The following is a 22,581-nucleotide window of genomic DNA, read 5'->3' on the forward strand; positions in this document are numbered from 1 at the left end:
GGCAAGGACGTGGGGAGGTGCTATTGGATGATGGTGTGATGTCACTTCTTGTGAAACCTGGAAATGAGGTCATGTCTCTCTAAAAATCACTGGAATTCCTAGAGCAGACTGATATCACTTCTGGGTTTTCCCTGGAAGGGAATGGTAATGGTAATTACCCAATGGTAATGCCCTGTGGCGCAGAGTGGTAAGCTGCAGTACGGCAGTCAAAAGCTCTGCTCACGACCTGAGTTTGATCCTGACAGAAGTCGGTTTCAGGTAGCCGGCTCGAGGTTGACTCAGCCTTCCATCCTCCTGAGGTCGGAAAAATGAGTACCCAGCTTACTGGGGGTAAAGTGTAGATGACTGGGGAAGGCAGTGGCAAACCACCCCATAAACAAAGTCTGCCTAGTAAACGTCATGATGTGATGTCACCCCATGGGTCCCCCCTTATTTTCTCATTTGGACACAGGGGCAGGTGAGGTAAATGGGAGTTGGGATGGGGAATCCCAAGCCACCAGAAGGGAAACAGCAAGCCTGTTGGTGAGTGATCTTGGGCCAGTCCCATAGTCAGTCTAACCAAATTCACAGGGTTATTGTGAGGATCAAAAGTACAGGGGAGAAGAACAATGTAAGCAGCTTTGGGCCCCCAATGGGGAGAAAAGTGGGGTATAAATAAAGTAAATAATAATAAGAATGAGGTTAGTGACCTGGCAACCCCATCTTCACTTTATACCATCTTTCCACAGTAATTATGGTACTAGTGCTATACAGTCAAATGTCTGTTGGAAATGCATTAAAGCATTTGCAAGATGAGTTCCGGCACTTAAGATATACTATGGATGCTCACAGTACTCAGCACAGGAAATATCTCTAGACATTATTCAATTGTTTAAAAGGCACAGGGGCCTCTTTTTGACTTTGTCTGCTATAAACACTATATGGTGATCTTGATTATTGCTTTCTTTTCTTGGGTCTTTAACACATGTACCTCAGGTGAAAAATTAACTATATTTATTTTCCAGTTCTGCAGCTACATCTTTCTACCTTGGGAAAATGCACGGGGAAACAGCCCTTGTTTTCTCATGTTATGACAACCTTCTGCAGATGTTTCTGTTAACCATCCATCCCTACTCCACAATCCCTGGCTGCCTTCAGTACCTGGCTGGTTATGCTGTGCGGGAGGAGCCACTCGGTTCAAGCTGTTCTTTGAGGAGCCTTTTGCTTCATACTGGAAAGGAATAGGAGCCGGCCCTTGAGGTGGTGGAAGGATGGACTGCCTCTGTTTTATCTTCTCTTGGTTTACTCTAAAGAGAAAGGAACAACAAAACAAAAAATTCAGTCACCATTATCATTCCCATTACCAGAAGCATTGTTTATGGCATGGGTACTTACACTCATGTTTGCTCCCAGTCTGCCTTGGTTGTTCGGAGTTATGCATGAGTTTTCTGTCCATTAGGGATGACCTCACTGCCAGCCCTCACAAATCCTGGGACTTCCCGTTCCTCTGTTAACCCGATTCTTCCCACTCCCCTGTGCTCAGCCCAGGTGAAATCCCCGTGCATGAGGCAAAGTGTGGAACATGCAAGCTTGGTTTCTCGCACAGCCAATTACAAAGCAGTGTATAAAGAGGTGGGGATTCACATGCTCCCTGGGAGCTCTTTCTGAGCAGGAGGAAGGCTTTTTAAAACCGAGGCTTGGATTCCCAACCACCCCTTTCAGATTGCTCCAGTTTTTGTTCTTAAAATGCCTTTTTATGCAGCAATTGGGTTTGGGGGGGATTTTCTCTCACAGTAAGCTCTACAAAGTAAGCCAATTACAAAGCAGCATTTAAATGGGCGGGGACTTGATTTGAGCTTGGAGACTGCTGGCGCATACATTCCCAACAGGAAGGTGTGGGTCCAGGGAGCAATGAACCTCAGGTAAAATTCTGATGCATAAACAACCAAAGAGAAGCAAATCAAAGGTAGCTGCCACTTTGGGATGGGCTTGGTTTCCCCATTGCTGGGGCAGATGCTGATAAAGTGCAATGGGGCTTCGGCATGACAGGTTTCCCTGTCCCAGTCTCCCACCAGCAGCCACCCCTCTCCCCTGGGCCACTAGGGCTTTTGCAAAAAAAAAGTTTATTATTGGCCCTAGAATATTGTTATATTGATATAACATTATACCGATCTGTGTACCAGGTTCTCTGAACCTTTCATAGTAACAAAAAAGTCTATATCCCATTTCATTGCAGAGATATGCATTTGCCATTATATCTCCCCAACAAACAGGGATAGAGACTTACTTATAAAAAAAAACGAAAGCTGAGAAATCAGAGAACCTGATAAGCAGGATTCTGTAACATTAGAATGACAATTGCCAATTAAAGAAAAACCCATAGTGTGTGTGTGTGTTGGGTGGCTTACTGCAGGGTCAGGAGCAGCAAATATGAGGGGAAACTAGCTATGCAAAAGCCCATGGCTACTGTGCTGTATCAGCAGCCGTAGCAATAATAAAGAAACCACACAAGCTCATTCGCATGCAGAAAATATCTTCAATTTGCATTTTATTAGGGGTTTTTCAGGATTTGAGAACTGCTAATTGTGGCACAAAACACTGAACAGACCAGAAGGAAGTTTTACTGCTAACATGATAAATATGTCTGATTTTGCAGGTACAAGCTCACAGTAGACCTGATACTAGACTCACAATATGGTTTCAAAATCCTGAGGGGAAAAACAGCTTGACTTGCTCCTACGTCACAATGTATATCATATATTTTCCACATTTCTTCCCCATGGAACTCACTGATTCCCAGGAGTTCTCCTCCTATCCAGGCATCCAACTAGGTTGGCATTTCACAGTGAGTATAAAGTCTGCATCAGGAAAAAATGAATCCTGCAAACTGTATAGATTATGCAGTTTAAATGGATTTGCATTTTTGCTCATTTTGCATGAGCCGCAAGAAGGTCCAGAGCAGCATGACTAGAATGATGCTACAATCCCAAGAACAGCTACACCCTTCTATGTCCACTGAAGTGAATGGACTTAGAAGGGTGTAGCTCTGCTTATGATGGCACTGTTAATATCCTTTGGGTGGCAGAACACTGGAAACTTAAGAGCCCAACTAAATAACTAAATGAGATGTGAGGAATCCATGGTTAGATCTACAGGAGAATATGAACTAGAGTAGTAGCAGTGAAAGAGCGCTGTCTATCCCCTTTCCCAAGTCTAAAGCCCCAAAATGCTGTGAGACCCCCTGGGGGGGAAGTACAAGTACCTATTTTTGTCTGCCATAGGTCTAAAAGTAGCTTAAGGGGGGGGGGTGATTTACATTAGGAAAGTGGGAGCGAGGAAAGGGTTAAACTTCCCCTATTATAGTTTAACCCTTTCCTCGGCTCCCACTTTCCTAATGTAAATCGCTCCCCCCTTCAGCTACTTTTAGACCAGGGGTGGGGAACGTCAGACCAGGGGGCCGTTAAAGGCCTGCAAAATCATTTGTTCTGGCCCTTTGTGGGTCCTGGCAGATCTCTAACTCAGAAGGATCTAAGACTGGCGATCCGCCCCCTCCCACAGACAGGAATAGCCTCTGTTCAAGGCGGATGTGAGTTTGTTTTTGCAAGAAAAGGAACCTTCCTCCCCCCCTTGCAGAAGAGTCGTTAGCTATGGAGCTGCTAGGGCCGCCCAAGAAACTGTGTTAACCCTTTCCCACCCGGGCCATGGAGAAACGTATTCCCTCTGTAGTACGAGAGGGCTGGGGGCAGAAGTGGCGACAATGGAGGGGTTAAAGGGGGCAGGGCCAGAATGCGCGGGGGGGAAGTTCTTAGCCAGTGTATCCTCATTTCACCCCTGCAGGAGCCGGCTGTAGAATCTGGCCCCGACCTTGCAGAGCAGGAGCAACTGGATGTGTGGCTGGACAGCTACGCCCGGCTGGTGCAACAGACCATCCTGTGCCACCAGGTGGCCGAGTGTGCCACCGGTTGGATGCCTGCCTGCTTGCCCATGCGGGGGAGGGGGGGACATCTGGGGCAGCTGCCTGCTTGGGGCTTGGGCGGCTAATTTTTAAGTTGACAATTTTGTATGGCCCACGAATGATGTTATAAATATTCAATTTCCCTTGGCAGAAAAAGGGTTCCCCACCCCTGTTTTAGACCTATGTCAGACAAAAATAGGGTTAAACTCCCCCTACTATAGGGCTAAGAGCCCCGTGGAGCAGAGTGGTAAGCTTCAGTACTGCAGTCAAAAGCTCTGCTCATGACCTGAGTTCGATCCTGACCGAAGTCGGTTTCAGGTAGCCGGCTCTAGGTTGACTCAGCCTTCCATCTTTCCTAGGTTGGTAAAATGAGTACCCAGCTTGCTGGGGGTAAAGTGTCGATGACTGGGGAAGGCAATGGCAAACCACCCCTTAAACATAGTCTGCCTAGTAAATATTGGGATCACCCCATGGGTCAGTAATGACCTGGTGCTTGCACAGGGGACTACTTTTACCTTTTCCTTACTATAGGGCTGCTGCTTGAGTCAAATTCAAAGGCATTGAGCTTGCTTTAAAATAGAAATAAAAACCACCCGGATATATGATTCCTTATGGTGTCTTTATATTTGGTTATTTACCACTACACAGGCAGAGCATAAATGGAAGCTAGCAGGCGCACCTAAAAGACAGATTCCCCAGAGTTAGGGTTGCCAGGTCCCTCTTCACCACCAGAGGGAGGTTTTTGGGGTGGAGCCTGAGGAGGGTGGGGTTTGTTGGGGGGGGACTTCAATGCCATAGAGTCCAATTGCCAAAGCATTTTCTTCAGGTGAACTAATCTCTATTGGCTGGAGATCAGTTGTAATAGCAGGAGATCTCCAGCTAGCACCTGGAGGTTGGCAACCCTACCCAGAGAGCAAGTTGAGCCGGTTCCAAAGCTGCACTGTTAGGAGGCAGAAGGAGGCAGCTTTCTCCTTCCACCTCCCTAACTTGAAAAACTGCTAGCCTGCTGTTTCTGCTGTATCTCTGCCCTTCCGTCTCAGCTGGAGCTGTGTCAGTTTCTCTAAGCTCTCAGAGATACCGAGATTCCCAACCACCAGAATTCCTAAACTTTAGCTTCCATTAATCAAGCATCAACTGACCATACCAGCAACCTGCTCAACAAAGGAATGGTTAGACAAAACCCTGCATAATTGCTTAAACCAGGAGACCAGGAGGACTGGATTCTGTAGTTACTCATGCAAGCATCATTGGCCCCCAAGGAAGGGCAGTAATTCAGTAGGAATTAGCATTGCTATCTGAACCACCTACACAATCTCTTTAAATATTAGGGGAGCAGATTGAGACCTAACCATGCAGAAATGACCACCATGCCGTTGAGTGGCAGGTATAAGTAAGGTTCAGTATACAGACTATTTGCCAGTCCCAGTGAATCCCATTTTCTAACAGTGAAAGAGAAATCCTCGCCAGGGAACTATGAAGTTTAGGCTGAAATTCAGACTGTGCTGGGAGGAAAAAAATAGTTTCACAATGGCTAAGTACAAGGAAACAAGCTGTTTAAGGTAAGTTTGTAAGTGGAATCATGTTGGTATCCTCCCAAATATTTTAACTATAAATAGGACCCAGCAGGACAACGGATGTTCCTTGGTTTTTAGAATTAAATCCCTGGAGTGGCAAAGAAAATCCACACCACACGAGTCTTATTTCTCTGCCCTCATTCAAGTCTTACAAGGCTGGGCATTATTGTCTCCACAATTAATCATAGTAAGTTCATATCCAAAGTACACTCCTAAAACTTCAGTAAATTAAAAATGGACAGGAAATTAAACTCAGGGTGGGTCATGAGCTTTGTGATTTCTGTACTGTACCAGATGTAATGCTTCTTCCCAGGCTACATGCTGGAGCCTGTCTGTCTACAGCGGCCACTTACTTGAGTGTCTGTGGCCGTATCTTCTTTCCAAACTTATGGTCGGCAAGCGCACTTTCGATGTCCTCGTGGATTATCTCTGCCTGGAACACAAAACTGAGTTGGTCTGGAGAATGGAAATAGACTGTGGTGAAACAAATACAAATGTCAAAAAATGCTTGTGATCAGAATTGTCTTACAACAAATGTTGCATTAAAATAACGTTTCCACACAGAAAGCATGCCTTCTCTTCTCCTGCATATGTTATTTAATGCAGAAGCCAAGCACACGGGTATGGCTCATTAGGGAATGTTTCCGTCGAGCCACCACCACTTGGTGAGTGTTGAAAGCACGTGGACGTCTTATACTGTATGATTACACTGTTGCTTGCATTATTTATCATTCAATCTTGTATTCCTCATCCTATTGCAATGCACTGTTAATTTCATGTCCTATATTGTGTGATTTACAATTTTTTCTTCTCTTTCTGTACCCTATAATTTGCCTTGAGTCACAGTGGCCATTTATGCATGGTCAGTTTTGATGCTTGCTCACAGCTCTTTTTAAAAATGTGACTTTAAAAATGCCTATTCAAGGTCCCGACGCAAAAGGAGAAATTCCACCCTCCCACTCGCCTGCTCCTTCGTTCCGGTTTGCATAGCCATTAGCTACAGTGTGGTGGATACTAATCTGGTGAACCGGTGGGTTTGCCCACTCCTACACATGAAGCCAGCTGGGTGACCTTGGGCTAGTCACAGTTTTATTAAGAAAAAGAAGAAGAAGAAGAGTTGGTTTTTATATGCCAACTTTCTCTACCACTTACGGGAGACTCAACCCGGCTTACAATCACATTCCCTTTCCCTTCCCACAACAGACACCCTGTGAGGTAGGTGGGGCTGAGAGAGCTGTAATAGAGCAGTAACTTGCCCAAGGTCACCCAGCTGGCTTTGTGTGTAGGAGTGGGGAAACAAATCCAGAGCTCTCTCAGCCCCATCTATCTCACAGGGTGTCTGTTGTGGGAGGAGAAGGGAAGGTGGTTGTAAGCCGGTTTGATTCTGCCTTAAGTGGTAGAGAAAGTCGGCATACAAAAACCAGCACACCCTCAAAGCTCATTCCATAAATGTCTGAGATCCTTTCAGTAGGGGATGACAGCTGCTGTTTTGGATTTAAAAGGATCCCGAGGGGAGGAAAATTCTCCTTGACCATTTCAGGGATAGGTGGGCTCAGCTTCCCTTCATCAAAGAAAGGGCTATGACCGAGAAGGAAAATACCTTTTGCAGCAGAAATACCACAGCTACAAATACATTGGAAGCAACAATTAAATAGGTGATGGCCTAGTTAAAGCTTACATCTCTCCCTCCCTCCATTTTGCCAGTGTGGTGTAGTGGTTAAGAGTTTTGGAGTAGTATCTGTGAGACCTGTGAGACGCTTAGGGCTGTTTAGCTTGGAAAGAAGGTGGCTAAGGGGAGACATGATAGAGGTCTATAAAATTATGCATGGTTTGGAGAAAGTGGACAGGGAGAAGTTTTTCTCCCTCTCCCATAATACTAGAACACGGGGTCATCTGCTAAAGCTGGAGGGTGAGAGATTCAAAACAGATAAAAGGAAATATATTTTCACACAACGCATAGTTAAATTGTGGAACTCCCTGCCCCAGGATGTGGTGATGGCTTCCAGCTTGGAGGGCTTTAAGAGGGGAGTGGACATATTCATGGAGGAGAGGGGTATTCATGGCTATTAGTCAGAATGGATACTAGTCATGCTGCATACCTATTCTCTCTAGTATCAGAGGAGCATGCCTAATGTTTTGGGTGCGGTGGAACACAGGCAGGATGGTGCTGCTGAACTCGTCTTGTTTGTGGCTTCCTAGAGGCACCTGGTTGGCCACTGTGTAAGCCAACTGCTGGACTTGATGGGCCTTGGTCTGATCAAGCAGGGCCTTTCTTATATTCTTATGTTCTTAAATCCCCACTTGTGTCATGGAAGCTCACTGGGTTACCTTGGGCCGGTCACATTCCCTCAGTCTAACCTATACCTCGCAGGGTTGTGGGGAAGATAAAATGGAGAAGAGGAGAATAATGTAAGCTACTTTGTGTCCCTATTGGGGAGAAAAGCCAGGTACAAATGAATTAAACAAACGAATAATAATAATAATAATAATAATAATAATAATAATAATAATAATAATAATAATAGTTGGTTTTTATATGTCGACTTTCTCTACCACTTAAAGGAGAATCAAACTGGCTTACAATCACCTTCCCTCCCCACAACAGACACCCTGTGAGGTGGGTGGGGCTGAGAGAGTGTGACTGGCCCAAGGTCACCCAGCTGGCTTCATGTGTAGGAGTAGGGAAAGAAATCCAGTTCACCAGATTAGCCTCCGCCGCTCATGTGGAAGAGTGGCGAATCAAACCCGGTACTCCAGATCAGACTCCACCTCTCCAAACCACCGCTCTTAACCACTACACCACTCTAAATAACCACTGTGAGATAGGTAAGATTGAGGGCGTAATTGGCCCAAAGTCATCTACCGAGCTTCATGGTGCAGTTTGGATCATTTGAACCTGGGTCTCCCAGATCCTAAGTCAACACTTTAACCACTACACCAAGCTATGGGTACAGTGCAGGATCACAGCCCCAGTGTGGACATAGTTTCACATGTTCCCACATCATGCTGACATTTTTAACACCCAGTCCAATGCTACTGAGAACTCTGCTTTCAAGATGGCATCATGCTTTCCCCGTCGGCGAAGGTTAGATCGTCTCAGTTTACCTCTACTTCATCACAGTTAAAGAAGTGAATGTCCGGCTTGTGCTGCTCTGAGTCTTGACACACCAGCAGGAGTATGGAAGAGTAGCGCATCTGATTCAGCACAGTTTGGCAGAGCTGGACTGTTGGCAGAAGGAAGTCCTCTAACTCTTCCTGAAAGATACCAGAAGAGAGGGTGGCATTAATGTTCAAATATGGTTTTTCGTTACAGGTGGCCATTTATCCATCCTAACTGCTTCAGACGGTAGAGATGGAACAGAGTGTCATTTGGTTCCTCCATTTTATTTTAAAGCCATCAATAGTTACTCTTTCAGGGCCGAATTACACTTTTTTGTGTGGAGTAATTGCAATCAGATATCCCAACATTTTCCTTCAGACTAAAAAAATAGCCCTGAATTGTATGGGGACTGTGACATTTGTGGGGGCACTAATAATTCTGCTTCCCTTAAAAATAGCCCCCTGAAGTAGTTAGTGTCATAAGAAGAAAGACAGGAGAAGAAAGACAGGTCGGTACAACATGGGTACCTTTCTCCATGGTGACTAATCACAGCTTTGGGGAGGGGTGACTTTGAAAGGGGAAGTAATTTTTTTGGGGGGGAGAATTAAATCACCAGCATCACAGCTTCAATTCCATTTAAGGCCGCATGGCTGCTTTTTATTCTTGGGGGGGGGACGGACAATGTTTGGAGTGAATGTGTATTTTTGTTCTCACAGAGGCAGTTGGAAACAGAGGCTGACGCAAGAATACCTTCTGGTCATTTCTTGGCATTTCTGGTCAGAAGATGGTGGAAGGGAGGAAGCAGGGAGGGAACCAAAGCCTCCTTGTACCACCTCTTCTCTCTGCTATAAACTCTGAAACTGTCTTAAATATGTCAGTGTCGACAGACAAATAAACATCTCGTCTGACAGGAGAAATATACTTTCTAACCCCACCCAGACACACGATCTGCAGAAGCTTTACATGTTGGGTGAGGATCTGATCATGCATGTGATTCATTCGTGCTTCTGCACAGATGGGCATGACTCCTGTTCCTTTGTCTTATTTTTATCTTACCTTAACAGAAGCTCTGTATTATATTATTGGCTCTGTCTTAGGCCTTTGTTTTCCTCATTTCCCTGTGGATTTCCCTATCTTTTCCGATGTATATATCTTGTATTATCATTAAAATCCTTCAAAGAAAATACTTCCCAGCCAGACTCTAAATCTGGTTGAAGTCTCTTGGTGCTAATGCAAGTTTTTCCTGACAGGCACAAAATGCTTTTGCAGAGAAGAGTGTGTTTCCATTAATGGCTAATTCATCACTTTGGTGGCTTGATTAGATCAGCCCTTCCCATGCACCCAAATTAAACAGGGACTGTTCTTCACATGCACACTGAAATCAGTCAGCCTTCTGCCTTTGTTGTGGTTGCTTTTAGCATCCATTCCATTCACCTTCTCACCAATACAGAAACCTGTATTATTCAGCTAACTGGGAATCAGTATATATTAAATGAATTAGAAGTTTGCATGCATTCGGTTGTGTGTGTGTTAAGTGCCGTCAAGTCGCTTCCGACTCATGGCGACCCTCTGAATGAAAGTCCTCCAAAATGTCCTGTCTTTGACAGCCTTGCTCAGATCTTGCAAATTGAGGGCTGTGGCTTCCTTTACTGAGTCCATCCATCTCGTTGGGTCTTTTCCTGCTGACCTCAGCTTTCCCTAGCATGACTGTCTTTTCCAGTGACTCTTGATATCATGATATCACCAAAATATGCATTCGGTTACCCTTCACCTATCCCCACCTAAGGGAAGAGGCTTGCTGCTCACCTGGGTTTCGCAGTCCAGCAGTCGAATGGACTTGTCATTCACTTGCAACAGCATCTCTTGTGCCCAGATCTTCTCTTTGGAGTTAAGGTGCTTGAGTTTCCTAACGGCATCGTCCACGGTCACAATGGCCTCACTTTTGTCCATGATGAAGGTTGCTAAGTGCTGGAAAAGGGAAACATATAGAGGGAGATTATAATAGTAATAAGCAGGAGGCCATAAACCAACGTAATGCTGTGTGGCTTTTTAAAAGAATCACTCGTGTTCATAAGTCATCAAGTCATGCCTGCCTGCATGGCAGATATGGAAAACAGCAGCGCTAGAATAGACTAGCATAATTATGTAACCCAAATTATTTTGTTGAAGTGCCAACATAGCAGAGAAAGATGTTTTTTATCATCCTAGCTCTCCTGTGATTTTTTTTCCTGTTTCCTTGCTAGACACAAGCAACTAACAACTTTACATATTAAGACTGTTTCACTTTACATGGCACTGAGAAAAAGGTTTGTCACTGCATGCAGATTTGTCAACACTGGTTCCCTGATTGGTATATTTTGGTTTCATTCATACAGTCTACTTTTAGGTGTACTGTCCGAAATAGTCAGGTATACACCTAAAAATGTAATATGTGAAATGGCCCAGTCCACACTTCAGAACGGTGTGCTCGTATTGAGCTTGTCTATCAAAAAAGAAAACACAGCATGGTGGCCAAGTTGATTAAATGTCTTTGCTAATATAAAGTCATATGCATGCGTAAGATTAACAAAAGGTATGAGCAGCAACATACAAATGCAGCTGTTGTATAAATTCAAATCCCACAAATTAACAAGAAGCCAAATGTAATGGCATAGAGGGGACAAATATTAAATAGAAATAGTGCAGCACTTACAAGAAAGAGCGTGCAATTCCAGCTATCATATAAGTCCCACGAAATTAACAAGGCACCAAATGTAATGGCTCTCAAAGGGACAGATACAAATTAGAACAATACAGAACATTAAAAATAACATAAGCAAGTAGCCAAGGGCGCACAAGGATGAAAGTCCATTAAAGACGCATAAGGGTAAGGCCGGCTTCTAGGTCCCTTCGAGCCATCAAGCTCTCTTCTTCAGTTGCTTGAGAAACAAGACAGTCATATGCGCCTTGTGCGTGTTCTTATTCAAAAGAACGATGTTCATAAGTTTTACAATTGCAGGCCAGAGTCGGAAATATGGCTTTCTTCAGGCAGTAGAAAGCCGGTCAGGCATGACTATACTTGCAGGTTTCCAGCTCAGCCCTAACCTGTTTCCCAGTATGGAAAACATTCAGAAGTTACAACCTATCATGATCTCTATGCCTCATGGCTTGCATGAATGGGCTGCTCTTGTACAGCTTGGATTGGGAATATCATTGTGAACAAAGAGCAGGGTAGTGCATGGTACAGCAAAAAGACATAAATCTAAAAAGAAGAAAAAGAGCATTGCAGGGAACGGTTGTGTGACTTTCCATCCGGTGACTCAAAGTTCGTTTTTCCCTAACTTGTTTCTGCTTGCCATTGCTATCGGTCTAAAACAGCTGTTTTTCCTTGGCTCCATAAAAATTCACAGCCTTCTGTGGTTTTATCAGCCAGTAGAGGGAAGCATGAAGCAAATGTAACAGAGCATGTTTGCTGCCTCTTTCCTATTATAATTACCATGGTATCCATTATAATTGCATGGTATCCATGCAAAAACAGCTTCTACCATAGAGTTTTTGCCCAAATACCAGAGCATCTCCCCCAACATCTCCGACGTGATGACGTCACTTCCAGAAGTGACATCGGCACATTGGCACTGGCCTCCCTCCGCAGCTGGTAAGTCCCCCGCTCCCATCCCCCGCTGGTTGCCAGGGGGGACCTGGCAACTCTACTGTCAGGCCATGTAAAAAGATTTTTGGAAGTTGCAAGTCCTTTTACTATGAAGTCAGTTGTTTTTTCGTTCTCCTGCTCCAATGAGGTGGAGGAAAGCCAGAACTGGTTATTTGCTTTTGGAAAAAGGTACTTTGAGTAGGGTGGCTGGAGATCTCCTGCTATTACAACTGATCTCCAGCCGACAGAGATCAGTTCACCTGGAGAAAGTGGCTGTTTTGGAAGGTGAACCCTATGGCATGATACCCTATTGAAGTCTCTCCCCTCCCTCCTCAGGCTCCACCTCCGAAATCTCCAGGTATTTCTCAACTCAGAACTGGTAACCCTACTTGCTGTTGAGTAAGACCCGTGCTCTGCGGGACTTGGTTCAATTCCGCAGGGCTTGTAAAACTGAGATGTTCCACCAGGCCTATGGTTGAAGACAGTGATGGTTGCACATCAGTTGGTCTCCCCAGCTGGACTCCTCTAACTGCCCACCCCATATGATAAGGGGGATTTATTACTACGACACCATCTGTTAGGAAACTTAGATTAGTCTCTGGCTAACTTAGGTTTTAAATTGTTGTTGTGTTTTTAAGTATGTTTTATGATACTAAACTAAAATGATTGTATAACCTTTAGGATTGTTAGCTGCCCTGAGCCCAACTTCTGTTGGGAAAGGCCGGGATAGAAATTGAATAAAATAAAACAAAACAAGAAAGTCTAAAAATTGTGAGCAGCACACATCTTTATGCCATACTTCAAGTCTGTTCAATAGGCCACTGGAGCACCATAGAGACTTTTTTATATATAAATTTTTATTAGATTTTATAAGAAAAACACAACAAATTATAAGTCACTTAAAAAGAAAACAAAAAAATACAAAAATACAAAAGGAGCACTTAAACTACAGTTTTACATCATCTATTATAATATTATAAAATAAACAGTGCCCAAATACCCACCACCCGCCTTAAATGTGTATCCTACCACCAATGGACTTCCGGAGAAGTATTCTGACAGTATTTAAAATTACCTTATACTGTTATTATATAAACAACATTACACTTTATCATTCATTAACTATACTTGTAAAATTCATTTTCACCAGTTCATCCCAAAATGCAATGGCCTTTAGCCAAGTTTTTTTGAACTCTTCCATATCTTTACCATGTAAAGAATCTGTAAATTTGGCCATCCGCATGTACATCCACAGTTTCTCTCTCCAGTCCTTAATTGAAGGTTTATTTACTTGTTTCCAATTTTTTGCCATTGTAATTCTTGCTGCTGCAAAGCTATATTGGCATATAACTCTATCATATTTATCCATAGTCTTTTTAGGAATTCCCAATAAACAAAATTCAGGATCTTTTTTTAGTTTTGTACTGATCAAATTATTAGTTTCCTTTATTATTACTCTCCAAAATCTCCTGATTTTCTTACAGTACCACCATGCATGCATAAATATGCCCTTTTCGGTTCCACACCTCCAGCATAAACCCATACCATCCTTCTTCATTTTACTTAACAGTATCGGAGTTATGTACCATCTATAAAACATCTTATATAGGTTTTCTCTTATTTCATTGGTAATTGTAAATTTGTATTCCCTCTTCCACAGGTTTTCCCATATTTCCAAATCTATATTATATCCTAACTCCTTCATCCATTTTACCATATCTGGTTTTATTCTTTCTTGTTCCAAATTCACTTCAATTAATAGCTTATAGATTCTTCCTATCAATCCTTTGTTTCCCTTAGTTAATATAATTTCAAATTTAGATTTATTTTGATATAATCTCCTCACATTATCTTTATTAAATATATTTTTTGATTTATAGTACATAAACCAATCTTTAATTTTAAGCTCTTCTCTAGTCTTTAACGACCAAACCCCTTCCTTACATTCTATAATTTCTCTATAAATATCAATACCTAATATCAATATCTAAATTTAATTGTACCCCTCTTTTCATAAAGACTTATTGTTTTTATTTCTAGCGCTAAAATAAAAAACTTAAAAGCAAAAATTATATTCTTGCCTTGCAGTAAGTGTAAAGTCTAAAATGAATGCTGTTTAGTAATGCATGCCCTTGCGTGAGAACAATATGCAGGAATTATCCACTTATGAAACGAGGTGAGCTGCCAGCCCCACAGCTTTCACTTCCATTTGATCAAAGTTCAAAGTGAGCTATCAGCTCACAGGTGAACTACCATAATTAATAGGGATCACACTGTACTCTAGATGCTGGAGGGAGTAAAGTCTCTTCTTTAGGAGATGCAACTGCAATAATTTTATTGCTTAGTTGTAGAGGAAACACCAAGTGTTTGGTTTCTAAAGACAGAGAAGCCAGGATCAGAGAAGCTTTCCTAGAAACTAAGCTGTCCAGTTCTTCACATTAGGTATGTGAAAATATGTGATTTTCTTCTTTACACAAGGAACCATTTACACATGCACCACTCACACTGATCAAGGCTATCAGGTTTGCACCACGATTACTCTGAATATACAGACAGTATGAAGGGCCTTTTGCTCTCTCTTTTCCAAATGTCAGCGTTCTACCTTCATCCCTCAATTTCCCACTCCAACAGCAGGATACAACTCTATGGATTAATTTAAGATGAAGTCAATGGAGGATGCCGATGGAGGAAGGCTGCAGAGGGATACCCTGACACAATCCCATTATATGGAGTGACTCTCTAAAGCAGGGGTGGGGAACATCAGGCCCGGGGGCCGTTTAAGGCCCACAAAATCATTCGGTCTGGTCCTTCGTGGGTCCTGGCAGATCTCTAGCTCAGAAGGATCTAAGACTGGCGATCCGCCCCCTCCCGCGTACAGGAATAGCCTCTATTGAAGGCGGATGTGAGTTTGTTTTGCTGAGAAAAGGAACCTTCCTCCCCTTGCAGAAGAGTCGTTAGCTATGGAGCTGCTAGGACCGCCCAAGAAACTGTGTTAACCCTTTCCCACCCGGGCCGTGGAGAAATGGATTCTCTGTACTACAAGAGGGCTCGAGGTGGAAGTGGCGACAATGGAGGGGTTAAAGGAGGTAGGGCCAAGATGCGTGTGTGTGTGTGTGGGGGTTCTTAGGCAGTGTGTCCTCATTTCATCCCTGCAGGCAGAGGTAGCAGGAGCCAGCTGTAGAATCCGGCCCTGACCATGCAGAGCAGGAGCAACTTCGGCGTGCAGCTGGACGGCTACGCCTGGCTGGTGCAACAGACCATCCTGTGCCATCAGGTGGGCGAGTGTGCCACTGGTTGGATGCCTACCTGCTTGCCCGCATGGGGGAGGTCATCTGGGGCAGCTGCTTGGGGCTTGGTTGGCTAATTTTTTAGTTGATAATTTTGTTTGGCCAGTGAATTATGTTATAAATATCCAAATGGCCCTTGGCAGAAAAAAGGTTCCCCGCCCCTGCTCTAAAGCATCACAGTTGCCTGGAAACTACTGAACAAAGGGAAAGGCAGGATTCTGGAAAGTAACATTAGCCGGTCTACCTTGCTCTTCCAAAGAGAATACCTTCCCATTGCTCTGGAATCCGACTAAGGAAATGCATATTCATCTTTTTGAATGCAAGGTAAAATGAACCTCAGATACAGTAAAAAATATATGCTGTGTCCTAAATATCAAAATGTTAGGAGACATTAATCATGGCAATTTCTACAATCACACAATGAAAAGAAAATAAATAGGAAATACTAGATGGTGGACATTGTTATGAGCACCTGAGGAAGACAAGGAAGTACAATGACCAAGAAACACTAACAGTCACCACCATCACTAACGTATTATGGGCTATAATGGGCAGCACGATTATAAAGATACCACTAGATGGAACAATTGTCTTATGTAAATTGTATGTCAGCAACAGCATCTTTAATCGAAGTTGTTGTTGCTCATGTGTATGAGTGTTTTTAACTCACCTGTACATGGTACTGTGATGTCTCATGCATAATGATGTTGGAGTTGGAGTACTTCTTCCTTTGTTCTGTCAAAAAATAAAAACCAAAAAAAGAAAACAAGGCTTAGCTTTTATGACAGTTAACAGGCACAGTAAGGATAAAACTTGGTATTATCTCAGCAAGCACATGGTAGAGCACATTCCACCCTTCACAATCAGATCAGCTGCAGGACCTCAAGTAGCAGATATTGGGAAAACATGATTGGGAACAGCTAGTCCATTCTAGTCATAAGGCCTAAAGTAACTCATGCATGGCTGCCAACAGCAGCAGCCTTCCCTGTTGTTCAAAAGAAAAACCTGCTGGTCCTCACATTCTCCAAACTGCAGCACAAATGAGAGCTGTGGGGAGGGCATTTGTGTACTTTTGGGCATCCTTCTTACAAGAGGGTCAGGTTTAATTGCCCCTAACAAGCTGGCAAGTGTGCCAGTGAATACCTGATTGCAAAGCATTTTGATCAGTAGGGTTTCCAACTGCCAGGTAGTAGCAGGAGATCTCCTGCTAATTCAACTGATCTCCAGCCGATAGAGATCAGATCACCTGGAGAAAAATGGCCACTTTGGCCATTGAACTCTATGGCATTGAAGTCCCTCCCCTCCCCAAACCCCGCCCTCCTCAGGCTCTGCCCCCAAAATCTCCCACCGGTGGCGAAGAGGGGCCTGGCAACCCTATTGATCAGATGACCATGGCAATAACCGCTTGCCTAGTCACTTGTAGCACATACTCACCTTTGGCCCATGCAGCAGGGAACAGTTGCAAACATTAGACTGCACAGAGGCATGGACTGGATTAAATTGGTCTGCCCCAGGAGACTGGACCCAGACAGATTCCAGAATGCTCTTGGGGATTTTGAGAATCTAGACAGTGACTCTAAAATCTCTGGCAGGGCCTGAAATAAGAGGTAACCATAAGCTCTAAACATCTAGAGCACTGTTGGTAGAAAGCTCATGCTGAGTCCCCTGGAGCATGCCTAGGGTTGCCAGGTCCCTCTTTGCCACCGGTGGGAGATTTCTGTGGTGGAGCCTGAGGAAGGCGAGGTTTGGGGAAGGGAGGGGCTTCAGTGCCATAGAGTTCAATTGCTAAAGTGGCCATTTTTTTCCAGGTGATCTGATCCCTATCGGCTGGAGATCAGTTGAATTAGCAGGACATCTCCTGCTACTACCTGACAGTTGGCAACCCTAAGCATGCCATAGAGCTCATTGGGAAGCCTATGAGGTGGTAATGATAGTGGTGAACACAGGGAGTCTTTTTGGTTTAGATAGTGCATAGAGTTTCTAGGGGTGGAAGGATTTCTGCCAGCGGAATGTCACTTGTTCACCTCTCCCATCCTGTGGTAGTCCAGAAAGTCCCCAGAAATGCTGATCCTCCCCCATCAAAAGCATTTCAGGGGAAATTTTGGGCTGCAGCAGGAGGGAGGAGTCATACTCTGCAGGCAGAAATCCTTCCAGGAAATGCTGTGCTGGATCCAAGGCATTACACCTGCTGAATCACATTTAGGATAGGCCACAATCTGATGGCTCCTAAAGTGGAGTCAACTGTGTACAGGGATTTGGTGATAAACTGATATTTTTGCAAGATTGTTTGCAGACAAACAGTGCAATCTTAACCAGAGTTATACTTTTCTAAGTCATTGAAGTCAAGTTTAGGATTGCACTGAAAATCCTTCAGATTCAGTCCAACTTGAATGTAAGATTGACTGCAGATTAGGCAGCAGAAGTGGTGGTAGCACCATCTAGTCGTGTTGTGATGGTTACATTTAGATTGATCCTCCAGGTGGATGTAAACAGTGGTCTTTGGGTTGTGAAATCCACCATCTGCAAATTAAACCCTTGCCTCTCCCTGTAGCTTATAAAATGATGGGGCTCCATTAGTTAACAGTTGGTCCCTGATGAAGGGCCAGGGACCCATCTACCTGAAGGACTGCTCCAACTCTTGCTTTCCTTTTCACAGAAGGATGAGGACTGGGACAGCCCATTTCAGGGCTTTTGCATGGATAGCTGTGGGGCTGCTGCTGGATGTCTGGGCTACACCGTCCCTTTCTGCCTCCCATAAACTGTGTAAAGTGACTCTGTTCAAAAGAGCTTTTAATTTAATATTGTTGTATTGCATTCCTCTTCTTAGGCTGCTGGCTTTTATAGTTTGATGCTTTAAACTTGTGTGTATTTATTGTTGTAAACAGCTTTGGGTTCATGATATGTGGGGAATGATGATACATAAGTATTTTATAAATAAATATGGCTACTATAGACCGACATCTGGGATAATAATAATAAAGACACAACCTCCACTACTAATATATGTATGCCCTGACCTGGATGATGCAGGCTAGCCTAATCTTGATAGATCTCAGAAGCTAAGGAGGGTGGACCTGAGTTAGTATTTGGATGGGTCCAGGGTCACAACGTAGAGGCAGGCAACGGCAAACCACCTCTGTTAGTCCCCTGCCTTGAAACCCTATGAGATTGTCATAGTCGGTTGCGACTTGACAGCACTTTGCACCACCACCAATATTTCTAAAGTTACTTTTAGGGCTGCCATATTGGAGAACTATGAAATTATTGCTGCAAGCAACAACCATTTTCATATCTAGGATTGCCAACTCTGGCTTGAGAAATTCCTTGAGATTTAGGGGTGGCGCCCGGGTAGGGAGCTCTGAGCGAATGTGATGCTATAGCTTGCCCTCTGAAGCTCCAGTCTCCTGCAAGGAGAACTGATCTCTGTAGCCTGGAGATCAGCTATTATTCTGGGAGAACATGCCCCACTTTGAGGCTATTCATGCTATCTCCAAGTCTCCGAAAACTAGGCTGTGCACAGCTGTAGATTCATCCTTACAAGCAAATGTTCCACGCAATACCTCCTTGTACAGTTCCACACCAATGCCTTGGGCGGGTTGAGCCGAGTGACAGGTGATTACAATATTCGTCATGAAGTCAATGTAAAAATCAATGTTGGAAATGTAAGGACATAGATGGAACGTATTTTCATATGTGGTGGACATGTAAGAAAGTTAAGAAATTTTGGACACAAGTACACCAAGAAATACAGAACGTTTTAAAAATCAGTTTTCCATTGAATCCAGAATTGAACCTGATAACTTGGATAGAAATCTGGGAGAACTGTTTCTATATATGACAACGGTGGCTAGAATAGTTTTTGGCAACACTTTGGAAACAGGAAGATATGCCAGATGTGGAAAGGTGGCAACAGAAAATGGATGAATTTATGGTGATGGCCAGATTGACCAGCCTAATGAAAGAAAAGACGACCGACGAATTTCAACGGAAATGGGAAAATTACTTAGACTATATTAAACAAAAGGGATAGATCATTAGAAGCAAATCTAGATTATTAAAAAATTTAACAGATAGAATGGAGGATTTTATTTAGATCATAATGTTAATGTAGGAGATTTTTAGATGTATGATGAAACAGACTCCCCGAAGGAGTATAAATGGTTTGAATGTTTGTGTATTTGCATGTTTGTTTTGAAAATTTAATAATAATAATAATAATAATAATAATAAAGAAATCAATGTAAAAAGAAAATATAAGCACATGGCCTCAGACTGGCAGGGGCTGATACAAGTAGCACAACTATTTACATCATAACATGACAGCTGGGTTCAGGGAGTGAAGGAGTTGGTCATAAAGCAACAGAAGAAATAACAGGAAAGAAGAATGCTTTTAATCAGCAATTCCTCCAGAGGGGTGGGGGTGAATGTTGTAAAGGCAAAGGCCTACTTCCGTACAACAGCAAGCTTGTTCCACAAAAAAAGTTTAGCAAGAGTGGTCCGATTAACCAATTAAACCCCAGTTTAAAACCACCTATTTAGCTCAAGAACCAAAGAACTGCACAAGTAGCTTTTCATGCCCAAGGGGGCTTAAGGCTTACATTCCTTAAACAACATCTCCCAATGTAGAGTAACAATCTACGGATGACCAAAAAAGAGGGCATGAGCAAGAGGACAAAACTTGCATATGCTAATTTACATTAAGAGATGCAAAGCTACACACAATCACAATAAAAACAGAAATACTTCACCTGGCAGTGCCAGCTCTGTCTGGGCCAGAACCTGAACCATCCCAGAGGACAGGCCTCAAAAAAAGGAGGGCCGTCCTCTACAAAATAAGACATCTGGCCACCCTGTGTGACCAATCACTATGTGGCCAGGCAAATCACTTCTGAAATCAAGGGAAAATTTCCAAAGCAATTTGTGATGCAGCTTAGGGGGCTGTTTTTTTTTAAGAGTTACAAGTCAAGTCAAGTCAAGTAGCCTTTATTGGCATAAGATAAAGTGTATAAAAGCAAATACATAAAATCTGTACAGTACAAGAAACTCCATAGTTTTTACAGTAAAATTTAACAGTACTAGGCCAGCATTATTTGGTGCACAAGAGCTCACGTTCTTGAATCACGAACTGTAAGAATCTTGCCACCAATTCAATTTTTATGGGGTCCTGGGTGGTCATGAGTTGGCCTGAGACGGCTGCTATCACGATTCCTAGAGTACCGTGATCAAAATAGATTAACAGTGAATTTTTAAAAAACTAAAATCATGGTCTTTGCTAAATCATGGACCCCTCTTAAATGGAGGATAAGAGGAAATGAGATTGAGCAGGTAAAATGGTTTAAATACCTTGGTATTCACTTTCACTATAGAGCCAGTTGGGTGACACACAGGAAACTAGCAATAACTACAGTTACGGATAGCATTTTGGCAATCACCCGGTTTTACTATACTAAGGGCCATCAATATGTCCCTGCAGCTCTCAAAGTTTTTAATGCTAAGGCAACTTCTCAGCTCTTATATGGAGTTCCAATCTGGATCCAAGCTCTAAATTAGGATGAAAAAATACAATCCAAATTCCTAGGGAAAATTCTAGGATTACCATCCTGTGTCCCCTATGCATCCCTCTGTCTACTCTAGAAACAAACCAAATGCTTTTGGAAACCAGAGCCTGGCTCATGACAACCAAATTCTGGTTACACTGGCATTTCAAATCAGAGTTCAACAGCTTTGCTGTTTTAGAGCTAGGACAGTCAGATGTACTCAGAAAGGGTGCAATGTCATTTATAAACAAATTAAAAAGTTGAGGTGCCAATAAACAGCCTTGCTTTACCCCTTTGTTAATTGGAATTTTTTCTGTGAGCTCTCCTAAATGGGAATACCTAACTTGGCAGCTTGTGGAGGTATGGAGCCTTCTTATCAAGAACAATAATCTCCTATCTATCCCCATTTTTGAGAGTTTATCCCAGAACAGATCTCTAGATATAGAGTCAAATGCCCCTTTTAAATCCAAAAAGGCCGCCAAAAGTTTGGGGCTCCTCCTACTATTGTATTTATTAACCAGATGTGATAGAATAGTACAATGGTCCAGTGGCGATTTCCCTTTACAGAATCCAGCTTGTTCGGGTCCTAAAATTTTCTGCTATGCCATCCATGCTATAAGTTTGTTAAGCAAGTGTCTGGCGTACAGTTTTGCTATTGTGGAAAGACTTATAGGCCTATAGTTGTTGGGGAGCAAGCGGTTGCCCTTTTTGTATATTGGGACCAGGATGGCATTTGTCCAAGCATCTGCGATGTGGCCAGTCTTATCAACTGCTGTAAACAGGTCGGCCAAAAAGGAGAGTTTAAAAATTTGGGAGCACCCCAGTAATGGATCTTAAGTAGCTCTGTGGGTCTTGTTGCTTTGTGGATTAAGAAACTATTTATACACTGGCACCCATATTGAAGTGAAAGTGGGGGGAAACAGAAGCGAGGATTCGCATCAGAAGTAATTGCTACAAGTATGCTAGAACGGTGTTTGATCTGCCTAACTGAAGCAACAGGAGGAGGAAATATCAGTGATCTGGGAAGGCGCCATGTACACTGGACGCTTCGCTGTCCAGATGGCAGCTCCTTGTTAGCACAGCTAGACATCTTGTGCACAGTTGGAAGCATCAAAAGAGAGTCCTGGAGGAAATTAGATATCACTCAGACATCAGAGAAGGAAAGCAACTTCTCTGGCTTGCTCAGACCATGGCAGTTTCTACGAAGACTTGGCAGGGGGCAGCATGGACTGAAGCCCACCACTCCTCTGGAGGACACGGAACCTCGAACACCTACCGAGAAGGTTCCTTCTGCTCTGAGGTAGGTGGGCATCTTGAAAGCCTGGGTGATGCTCGTCCAAGCTTTCAAGAGGAAACCCTCTCCTCAGAGCGGGAAAGACAGAACAAGAGAGTTCGGCCAGAGGAGTTGTTCAGAGCAGAATAAGACAAGGAATAGTCATTAACACTGAAAGAGTTTGGAAATATAATGATATGATTGTGACGAAGAGAATTATACGGAAAATACCTGAGAAGGTGAGAAGT

General features: G+C 43.3%; 1 protein-coding gene across 1 annotated transcript in view; it reads right to left on the reverse strand.

Annotated features, from left to right (window-relative positions):
- Positions 1–22,581, reverse strand: part of EPS8L2 (EPS8 like 2) — a 129,635-nt gene that overhangs the window by 26,753 nt on the left and 80,301 nt on the right. The window contains exons 4-8 of the mRNA XM_056851578.1: positions 16,194–16,258; positions 10,415–10,576; positions 8,614–8,763; positions 5,862–5,941; positions 1,141–1,286 (exon numbers count right to left, since the gene is read on the reverse strand). Coding sequence (XP_056707556.1) covers positions 1,141–1,286; positions 5,862–5,941; positions 8,614–8,763; positions 10,415–10,576; positions 16,194–16,258 — 603 coding nt within the window. The remainder of the gene's footprint in view (positions 1–1,140; positions 1,287–5,861; positions 5,942–8,613; positions 8,764–10,414; positions 10,577–16,193; positions 16,259–22,581) is intronic.

The sequence above is a fragment of the Euleptes europaea genome, chromosome 6 (genome assembly GCF_029931775.1).
Source record: "Euleptes europaea isolate rEulEur1 chromosome 6, rEulEur1.hap1, whole genome shotgun sequence".
Lineage (NCBI taxonomy): Eukaryota > Metazoa > Chordata > Lepidosauria > Squamata > Sphaerodactylidae > Euleptes > Euleptes europaea.